This window comes from Oculina patagonica, chromosome 4 (genome assembly GCF_052425735.1).
Source record: "Oculina patagonica isolate OP01 chromosome 4, crgOcupat, whole genome shotgun sequence".
Classification (NCBI taxonomy): domain Eukaryota; kingdom Metazoa; phylum Cnidaria; class Anthozoa; order Scleractinia; family Oculinidae; genus Oculina; species Oculina patagonica.
This window is the reverse complement of record NC_135761.1, coordinates 32,711,639-32,722,424: the sequence shown is the minus strand read 5'-3', so window position 1 is coordinate 32,722,424 and position 10,786 is coordinate 32,711,639. Positions and strand designations below refer to the sequence as shown.

The following is a 10,786-nucleotide window of genomic DNA, read 5'->3' as shown; positions in this document are numbered from 1 at the left end:
AAAATTAATGTCACAACAAGTATCATATACATGTGCATTTCCGCTTTTATAACATGACATGAGAATCAGTAATAAAGTAAAAATAAACCAAATGTTCACTGTATATTTGTGCTTGTCCATTTTGTGTTCTTTTTCTTGTGTTTTGATTTAGACTAATCTCCTTTTGGGAATAGAAGCTAATAGACCTCAGCTGTCCCTTGACTAGCAACAACTTATTTGGGTAACAGTATATACTTGTACAGTAACTGTTTCATGGTCTGAGGAAAATCGCTCTAACTGAACAGTTGTTATAATGGAATGTTGTTTTCTAAAAAGGTGCGGTTCCATGTCAAGTTTAATTCAATGTCGTTCCTAATATGTATGTTTAAATGTCATGAGACAAACAATGGCAAAAAGCGTTCGACAAAACAATGGAAGTCAAATAAAACTAAGGTACAACCTAATTGAACTAAGCCAATCCAATTGCATCGAATAAGCTACCAAATTTTATAGAATAAGCCAATCCGAGCCAACTGCATTTTTGTCCTGAATGTCCCACCATACATTCTGCTCTATTCTCCATGAGTTGTTGCAGAATGTAGCAGCACATTTCAGTGCCATTTTGTTTCCCGCTCGAAAGTGACGTCCATTGTGTTACCGAGTGGGGCACTTCAAGCAAAAAACAAGACTTGGTCAGCAATGTGTCTGGTATTCGCATTTGAATGAGATAAGATCACTAGTTGATGGCACAGCCATTTGTGGCACTTACTGGGACTGTCACACAACAAACAAAGGACAAAATTTTTGGAATTTTGGAATCGAGGAAGCCAAAAGAAATAACCGAGAGCCCAAACAAAATTAATTTGAGATATACAGTAGCAGATGCGGAAATGAAAAAATACTTGGTAACTCTGTGCCCATTGTAGAAAATTTCTGTTGTCTGATCAACGAGTTAAAACTGAAAGGAAAAGGTACCACAAGGTCGATCATCTACTGCCAAACTGTGAAACAATGTGCTTATTTATTTAGCATGTTTGAACTGAGCTTGGCCTATCTATGTACAATGGGGAAATAGATTCTTGAAATCGACTTGTGCAGATGATTCATTCTGGCAGTCCAGAAAGTGTAAATTGCAGACAGCAGCAACCCTCAACACATTCTAATTGCAACCACTGCCTATGAAATGGGTGTCAACTGCAAGGAACTGCGACAGGTGATACACTTTGGCCCATCAAAGTCTATTGACCCTTACCTGCAGGAGAGTGGACAGTGTGGACGACATGGCAAGCAAAGTGATACCATTCTTTTGTACTATGGTATCAATGCCAAAGTAGCAGATGCCAAAATGAAAAAATACTTAGAGTCATCTACCTGCCAAAGGCAGTTCATTTTGAAGCACTTTGGCATTAACAACTTGGAATGCCCACCTGGACATTCGTACTGTGGCATCTGCACAAATTCATGTCGGTGTCTTGGTAGCTGCTGTAACATGGATTTGTATTTGCCAGTTGGTAATTCAGACAGGAAGCACAAGAAAGTACAATATCGGATTAACAGTTGTTAACACTTAAGAAAGAAATTAATGCCCTGAAGAAGTCAATTGTGAGAGAAGGCATTGTTGCCACAGAGCAGCAAAATGCTTTGAAGCTAGCATGCCACACAAACCCACTGGAATTTGGCACCCATCAAGTCCAGCAAGCCATTGACAATGCAGGCTCTTATCTTTACTATTTCAAGTGTAGTGTAGTATGCTGATGTGAGGCAAAGGAAACATGCACTTTCTATTTTGAAAATTTTCCAGTCAATTTCAATGATGTGGAGGTGCCAATTTTTCATTCGACCAAAGCACTGATGAATGAATGGAACTTTGCAATTACCAGTCTTTCAAGAAATTGGTGGTTCAGTTACCTTAACACGCCGCCAATCAGTCTGGGAATAAAATTCAACACTGACCCTCTCTAATTAAATGCTTGATGCCAAAATTAAGGAGCTCAAAAAAGAAGGCCAGCAAAATACAACCCACAAGCCAACGATAAAAGAGGAAGAGCCGAGGAAGCTAAAAACCAGTGACCACCAGGTGCCAAGGTGATTCACGGGAAATTCTACGCTGCCGTAGATGTTGACCAAGGCCTGCCCACAGAGACATTTTAAAGAGATCAAGGGGCAACGAAACACTACATAGCATTCATTCCACCGAGAAGAGAAGTAATCTAAAGGTAAGTGATTTATTGTGCTACTGTGAGCACTGTGTACTGGAGAGTTATGACGCTTGTGCCAATCAGCACTATGTGAGCAACTGGGAGGAGATGGCCATAGAAAGGGAGGCAGGCCATGGTCGTCAACAGCCAACCAAGGCAGTTGTCGCCGAGCAATGAGAATGATGAAGGACCTTGCTTGCGAGGGGTCTACTGTTACAATTGCATCTGGAGACGTAGGAGAGGAGTACTATTTCGAAAGTACGAGTGATGGCAGTGAGAAGCTCAAAAATGAATCTACAGATAAATGGGGCAACAACTTCCCACCCGGTGCCGAGGTGATTCACTGCAAATTCTACGCCGCCGTAGATGTTGACCAAGGGGCATACAACTTAAACGAGGAAAAGTTGGCCTTTGTCTATGCTGCCACTATCCGGAATATTTGTTGTGACCTTGCCATTAAGCAAATTCGTGGAAAAGACATCTTCTATGTCTCAGAGGAGCAGCACCTCGATATTTAGACGCCCTTGAGGAATTTTAATTTTACAATTCTTCAATCAAGGTGTCTCAAATCAGTTTTTTCTGCCATGCCTTACATTTCCAGTAAGTGTTTGAGTAATCTGTATAACGACAATCAGATAGATATAAAATTTGATATAAAATAAGGTGTTGCTCGATCTCTTGAGCTTATACAGTAAAATGACGTAAAAGTGGAATAATTATTATACACGGTTTTTGCATGGTAGAAAAACTGATAAGGGACACCTTGAGCTTATGATCTCCTTTACATAAATTGGCTGCCGTTCAAAATCGTGCAGACGCCGACAACATCAGTATATGCATTGTCCGGTCTGTATCGTGCGCGCAATGTGTAAAACTTGTGCGCATGACGCCCCCGAGGGTGTTTAGGTCTCTTTCAAAGTTTGGCTGTTTACAGACCAGAAGCTTGCATGCAATTTTAAAAATCTTTTACAACCTTGCTTTTTTACCAGTGTTTGTAAAACCTTTGCCTGCCTTAAAGTAGGAAAATTTTACTGCTTTTCGAATCTTAAAATCCTTTATATAGTTGGTAGGTTTCAAAGATCCTGCGAGACACTGAAACAGGAACACTGCACTGAAAAAAGAGAGGTACAGCTGACAGTCTAGAGGCAAATGGAAGAAAGAAGAAAGACACTAATTACACTATACCATGCAGACGTTGCAAGTACACAGAATATATCAGATGGAAAACAATGACATTGACATTTCAGCAGAGGAGCTGAGGAAGCTCATTGATATTCATGAATTTACAGGAAAAAGGGTTTTAGATCTGAGTGTAAGAGTTGTCCAAAGTTTCTGAAGCTGTTACTCACCTGACTGATGTACAGGAACTTAGGTTGTCATATAACTTGAGAAAATTACCAACAAGTATTAATGCTGACCTGTCATCTAAAATTCATTATACAAAAACAAATATTCTGTAATACACCTATTTCCACAGAACAGTCAAAGCCCGGAACCTGTGCATGTCAAAAAGTCTGAGTCCCTTTCTTAATTCAAAACACTTTGTAAGGCTTATTTTTATCAACTAGATACTAAATTAACTTAATTTTTCTTTTTTATTATTATTTTTATCATTACTATAGATTTATATTTAAATTTTCTGGGGGTTTTGGTGGCCATTTGTAAGGTAACTTGTTTTTGTTTTTCGTCTTCCCCTCGGCTTTGTATAGTATGTATGTTTGAGAAAATGATTAAACTAAAGACAAAGTGTTCCTGTGTGTCACTGAAGAGTGAAACTGAAAGTGATGATGGTGGTGATGTTCAAAGTGATCATGCAAATTCCGTACATAATGGCAGAAAAGGTGATGCAGAGAGTAGTGGGGAAGGAACTGACACACCAGTTTCAGTTATCAGATGAACATTACAAGCATGTCAACTCTGCGATATCTTTTGCAAGTGCAACTTTACTGGTTGGAGTTTGTTTGTGTGTTGCAGGGTTTAATGCCAAATGTTGGAGAACAGGGCAATTGCCTTTTCTTCAACTCAGTGATTAGAAGAGCGAGTAATAGAACAGTCCCGACAAGTATACCTTCTGGAAAAAAGACGCCAAGAAATGGAGCATGAAATAGATGGTAGAATGATTGTGTCAGATTCTGATTCAGATTGTGTTGAAGAGTGGAACCGTGTACGTGATCCTCTTGATGAAGCTGGGCTGCAATTTATCAAGAAGAAGAGGGCAGCGATCCGCAGAAAACCAACAAGGGAACTGAACAAGCGTGTTGCTGAAAAGCGTTATTTCAGAAGAAGGAGGAGCAAGAGAGTTGGGAGAATACACCCTGACATTGGCCAAACAATTGAAGACTGTATTCAGAAGTGTGGTGTGGGGGCCGATATGTGGCGGCGAACTGGTGTATTGACATTTGATGGCAACAAGTATGTAGGGAAGAAGGTCAACAATGAGATCCTTTTAAAGAATTTAAGTTCCGGCATGGACGTTTACATCAGCTGTGTCAACCAAAGTCCATGTGCAGCAAATTCCGAGAGGAGCAAGTCGAGACCATAGAAATATAGCAATCACAACCAATTCTACCATTGTGCCAGCTCCACATTCAACCCCCAGCAGAACTACAGTAGTCCTTTGCAAACGACCAGAAGGTGTCCCAGAGTGGGTGCTAGAAACTCTACAAGAACTTCAAGAGTCGAATCAGACTTCATGTATGAGGATGTTTGCCTGCTACCTGAACCTGAATATGACCAGGTGCCAAGAGGAGTTGCAAAGGCGACTCTGGTCCAGCCTATTCTCTATGTGGACGCCTTTAGGCTAGACAAGATCTGGAGTGAGGGCCGCCTTTATATGAAGTTGGTGTCCTTGTTCAAAGAAGCCCTAAACCGCTCGAGTTGAGAGGACATTGGGTAAGCTAGTGCTTTCTACCCAGGGGGAGGGGGCATTCTTTAGGAGCATTCGTTAGAAAAACGGAGGGGGGGGGGGGAGCTACAGTAATCTTATTGGGTTCTAAGTAAAAGGTTTGTAGCCCCTCCCCAGTGTGAATTTAATTTGATGAATAACAATTCCTCCTAGTGAAGTTCCAACTTTTGTACCCCCCCACCACCACCACTACGATAAATAGATATTTCACAAGTTTTAGTTAAGTATATGTCGTGTATCTTTAACAGGAAGCACTCAAACAGTGTGGTATTACCCAAAAATTGATTCTATAATGTTTTTTGGTAAAAAAAAAACAGGGCGTCAAATTTCCCAGACTTTTCGGATTTTAAGACAAAATGATTAACTGCAACAAAACGACGAAAACATCGAAGTTTACTTTCGCTCTTTGTAGCTTGAAATCGTTCTTATTGATACTAAGAAGAAAATTGTCTTCTGACAACAAACCCACAGCTAAATTTTTTTCGATAATTAAAGGCAAAAATGATACCATAGCAAAAACAGGGGTGGTATCGCGGAATAGCACGAGTACCGTAAACATTTGTAGTCACAGTGAATGGACAAATGACAAAATGCTTTAGCATGTGACCGCTGATTTTTGTTTCTTGGATGGTCAAATGCCCCACCTGGTGGGCAACGTTTTGCGTCAAATTCTCGGCTATACGGAGCTAACCTCCAAGTCAAAATTTCACCAACAACTGTAGATTTTACATACAACAGAGTTTTTGATGACAACAAAATGACTATTGATGAGATCCTTCAAAATGCCATTCTCTATGACAAAGTACTGTAGATATCAGAGTCAAGATGCTGACAAAACCAGAAGAAAAAACAACACTCATTATAAGTGGCAAAAGAAAAATGAAAGTAGATTGCCTTGTTGCAGATCATACAAACAACATCAAACTTACCCTTTGGGAAAATACAATTGACATGTGTCAAGCAGCAAAATGCTACCAATTTGAAAATCTCACAGTCGATGTTTTCGATGATCAGAAATTTTTAAACTCAAGTGAACGAACCAAGGTCACTCAAATCAATGAGATTGAAAACGTAAACCTTTACAGCCCACAAATACAAGACTCTTTAATTACAGGAAACATTGTAAGTGTATATATCAAGAAAAATTACAGTTATTTGGTTTGTAATCGCAATTTTAATACTGATCTTAATCCTGATGACAAAGTTGTAAATAACTAATGACTAGATAACCCAATTATTTAAAGGTTAAAGTATGATAAAACTATTTCACAGAATGGTGGAATAACCACAATGTCAGCAATATTAATGTTCATTTTCACTTCAGTTTCTTCCATTTAATTGATTTTACTATCCTAACCTATCAATTCAACCTGATGAAATCCTTTCAAACCAACACAATACAATTAATAATACACTTCACTAAAAGCAACAAATTAAATCTCATTATTCCACCATTCTGTCGGATACAGTCACCCATTAAACGTTAATTTTTACCCACCATAATCAACAACAATCTTGTTCTCAAACTATTTTATTTGAAATTCTTCTTACAACTGTGGAGGGGAAAATAACGAAAAGAAAGATAAAAAAGTTCACTAAAACATAAACTTTCAAACAACAAACATTTCAAGATGCTTGTATTGGAAAAAGGTGTCTGTAAATGAAAGTGAGATGTCCTTGATGACATACTCCATGACATAATAAGAAAGATGCCCACAACAAACATAAAAAGATACCTATATATACTTTAAATGGCAAAAAGATATCACTTGCAATAAAAGTGGGATGACCTTGCATATTGATAATATACATACAATCACAGCTGACCAAAGCATAATATATTTGCATATAAATTGGGTCCTGTCTGTGGCTTGAAAAATGACCATGTCCCTTTAAATAAGAAATTAAAATAGGTCCCCACTGGCAACCTACATATTAAATAAATTCAACCACAAATGGCACTTTCTCACCTGACACAAATATATATCAAGCTAATCTACCATATTCAATAATTAAATTCATATAATTAGTCTACTTTCCAGAGATTTCTACCAAATTAATGTTGGTACCATCTAAAAGAGAACCTTATAATATTACCTCATATTCATTCTACAGTTTTAAACCAAAATTATTTTGCTAACAGCCACTCTCACAATTCTGGAAAAACGCCAACCGCATGCAGGGCAACGGAAATTTACCCTAATGAGGACTCCTGTACAGGGTCGAAATAAAGGTGTGTAAAAGAGAGTATTATTTGTCTTCATTTGTAATGACTTATATTTTTTTATGAAGATCTACGGTTGCGACAGATGCTTGTGAAGAGTCCTTTACAACATAAACATATAGATTTTTTTATTTTATTTTTTTTCATTTGTAAATTTAGTTACGATAGACAGGCAAAGTACCACTCTGTGGTTATATTATTATTATTATTATTATTATTATTATTATTATCAACGTTGTTTAAAGTTAAGATTTAAAAAATCTCCTTGACTGAAGTGCAAGGCAAGAATAGAAAAGCAATGCATTTACAATTTTTGCTTTTAAAAATAGGCTTTTGTCAACACGGCTTCCATCTAATGACAGTAAATTCCGAAAAATTCAGCACCTCTGTGGAGAATTCAGATTATGTGATTCGATGTTGCTTCTTTTAAGAATCAGTTCTAGTCATCTTTCTCTGGTAGGTATGTCTGCAGGAATGTTATTTGACCACCAGGGCCCGGTTGTTCAAAAGAGGGTTAACTTAACCTTGTGTTAGAGCTTAACCGAAGGTTAAATTTCTTACCCGTGGGTTTGTTAACCGAGAGTTAAAACAGCGTTCTTCAAAGCAAGGATAGCCGGTGGGTTAACTAACCTGCGGTTAAGTATAGAATAAATTAAGTGATTATAATTAATTACGCATAATAAAGTCACGAAATTGCTGGAAGCACTGTCTCCCATTGACATCAAAATGGCTTCCCCTTCGCCAGCGAAGAAAACACTAGTACTTATGGAAAAATACAAAGAAAATATGGAAATACTCCAAAGTAAATTTACGAACAGCATAACGACCTTGAAAAAAAACAAAATTTGGGAGGAAATTGCGGAAGCCGTCAACACGAGGGAGAAGTGGAAGAACCTTACGAGCACTGCCAAAAAAGAATTCAGTGGGTTCAAGAAAGAACAGAAGAAGATGGGGGGAGGACCGGCACCCAGCAATCCAACAGAGGTCACCCTAAAAATAATTGACATGTTTAGTGAGACGCCGTCGTTCACTGGCCTGCAAGGCTTTGAAACAGGTGGGTGTGCTAATGGTTACATTTATTCTTGTCGCTTTTGTGCATACGGTAACAAGCTGTCACGGCATATTTTTGTTTAAACTTGAAACAATCTTACACACTCATAAGTGTATTAAAGCTATTATAATAATGGTAACTTCATATTATATGTCATAAATTCAAAACTGCCATGTTTAAAAATACAGCCAACATATTTTAGTAAATAACATGGATATAAATTTTTGAAGCATACATGTATGAGTTGTAAACAACTGCATTTTTTGGTCTGCAGACCTGCCTAAAGTCCTCTGCCTGAACTCCTTTTTCTACAAAAAATTAGCCAGCTGTGGAGCAAAATGGGTTTTAAGATGGACGAAAAAGGTAACTTCCCCTACCCATTGACAACAACTTAGGTTTTCCTAATTTACACATTTCACTGACCAATGTCTTTTTTTCAGATCAACATATTTGATTACAACAAGATCTTCATCCCAATACATCTCCCTGGCCATTGGGCACTTGGGGTGAGTGTTACAACTTCTGGTGGCTATTTTTATTAGCCAGGTTTAAAGCATGTGGGAGCAGCGCTCGTGCTAGCTTGATCTTCAGGGGTTACTTATCTACCCTCTCCACCAGCTGACAACACTATGAGCTGGTTTTTTTTAAATTATGAGTTATTTGACATGGTGTAGGAACTTAATGATTGAGTATAAATTGCACTGGCTAAAAGATTAGCCTAGTGATATACATTAAAGGGTTAATAGAGCATTGTAAGGCTTATATTCTTCAACTTATAGGTTGTGGATCTCTGTCTGAAGACCATAACATACTGGGATTCACTGCACACATCTGTAGATGATGCCTTCTTTGGAGATGTTAGGTAATTCCTTATTACAGACTATTATTTCGTCCAACATTTTGAAGCCTTCTGCAAAATCTGATGGTACAATTTTAAACATATACTAGGTGTTTTCTAAAGGAAGAAGGGGCAAGGAGAGGACAAGTGTTTCAACAAGAAGATTGGTCCAATCAAATTGCAAAGGTAAAAAAAAATATTTTTGAAAGGGAAGTGGAAAATCTATATGATTAATACATCTAATCCTACGGACAATTTTAACTTTTCAATAAAAGCTGACTTACTTGAATGTCCTTTTTTCCCTTATTTCAAGGATATTCCACACCAGCAGAATGACTATGACTGTGGCATGGTCCTGTGCATGGTAAGTTAATATATCAATTTAAGACAATAATTTTTAAGAAGGCATTTAAGGTAGCGACTTTTATGTTCTCATTTCTGCTTATACTTAGTTTGCAGAAAGCCTAAGCAGAGGGGATGCCCCAAGATTTCAACAGGCAAGTTTTCTTCTTTGGAAAGTTCAAGCATAATCACTAATTCTTATGCAAAAAATGAAATGTTATTTTTTTGCCTCTTTTATACAGACTGACATGCCTCTTCTGAGAAGAAAAGTTTATCACGAGTTGATGGAGAAGAGCATTGAAGAAAGTGCTTGTCCATTTTGTGTCGTTTTTCTTGTGTTTTGCTTAAGACTAATCTCCTTTTAGGAATAGAAGAAAATAGACCACAGCCGTCCCTTGACTAGCAGCAACTAATTTGGGTAACAGTATGTACTTGTACAGTAACTGTTTCATGGTCCGAGGAAAATCGCTCTAACTGAACAGTGGTTATAATGGATGTTGTTTTCTAGAAGGTGCGGTTCCATGTCAAGTTTGATTCAATGCCGTTCCTAATATGTACGTTTAAATGTCATGAGAGAAACAATGGCAGAAAGCATTTGACAAAACAATGGAAGTCAAATAAAACTTAGGTAGGACCTAATTGAACTAAGCCTTACAATCCGATTGTACGAAATACGCCAATCCAATTGCATCAAATACGCTATCAAATTTTTATTTAGTACCGTAAGCCAATCTGATCTAATAGCATTTTTGTCCTGAATACTCCTCCATACATACTGTACTTTCTGCTCTATTGTCCATGAGTGTGAAAATTGTAGATTTCGGTCGATCAATTCAGAGTGTTTGTGATCGGTTATTTCTCCCAAAAGACAGCCAAATAAAGGACATTAATGGATTGGCATGTTGTTCTTCTGCCCGGCAACATTTGGCGACCCCGCCAGGACCGATGTGATGCGTTTGGTTTGTGTGGAGATTGATGTTTTGCATTTGTTTCATATGAAGGAATGCTGATCGAAGTAATGGCGGTAAGTGGTTTATGCTTCCTTTAACTGCACTGGAACACAAGCTTATGTGGTAACAAGGAAAAACGCTGATGGATTCAGAGCTCGTAGAACTGCAACTTCAAGTGGAGGGAGGAATTTGTAAGCTCCCGATCGTGGAAATGGAGCAGTTGGCGGAGCAAGCGGGTCTTGAATCAAAGGAATACAAAGGAAAGAGTTAGCTTGCCATGTCACGGATGGTTCGTGCAA

At 38.1% G+C, this 10,786-nt stretch overlaps 2 protein-coding genes across 2 annotated transcripts in view; one reads left to right on the top strand and one right to left on the bottom strand.

The window, feature by feature from the left end:
- The window catches only part of LOC144652173 (uncharacterized), a 279,392-nt gene that overhangs the window by 86,443 nt on the left and 182,163 nt on the right, over positions 1–10,786 (bottom strand). The gene's annotated exons all lie outside the window — the stretch shown is intronic.
- LOC144648745 (uncharacterized) lies at positions 8,553–9,839 on the top strand. Its single transcript, XM_078508214.1, has 5 exons — positions 8,553–8,863; positions 9,137–9,219; positions 9,306–9,381; positions 9,509–9,559; positions 9,648–9,839. Exons 1-5 carry the CDS (start codon positions 8,783–8,785, stop codon positions 9,723–9,725), a joined length of 369 nt encoding a protein of 122 aa, XP_078364340.1. The 5' UTR covers positions 8,553–8,782; the 3' UTR covers positions 9,726–9,839.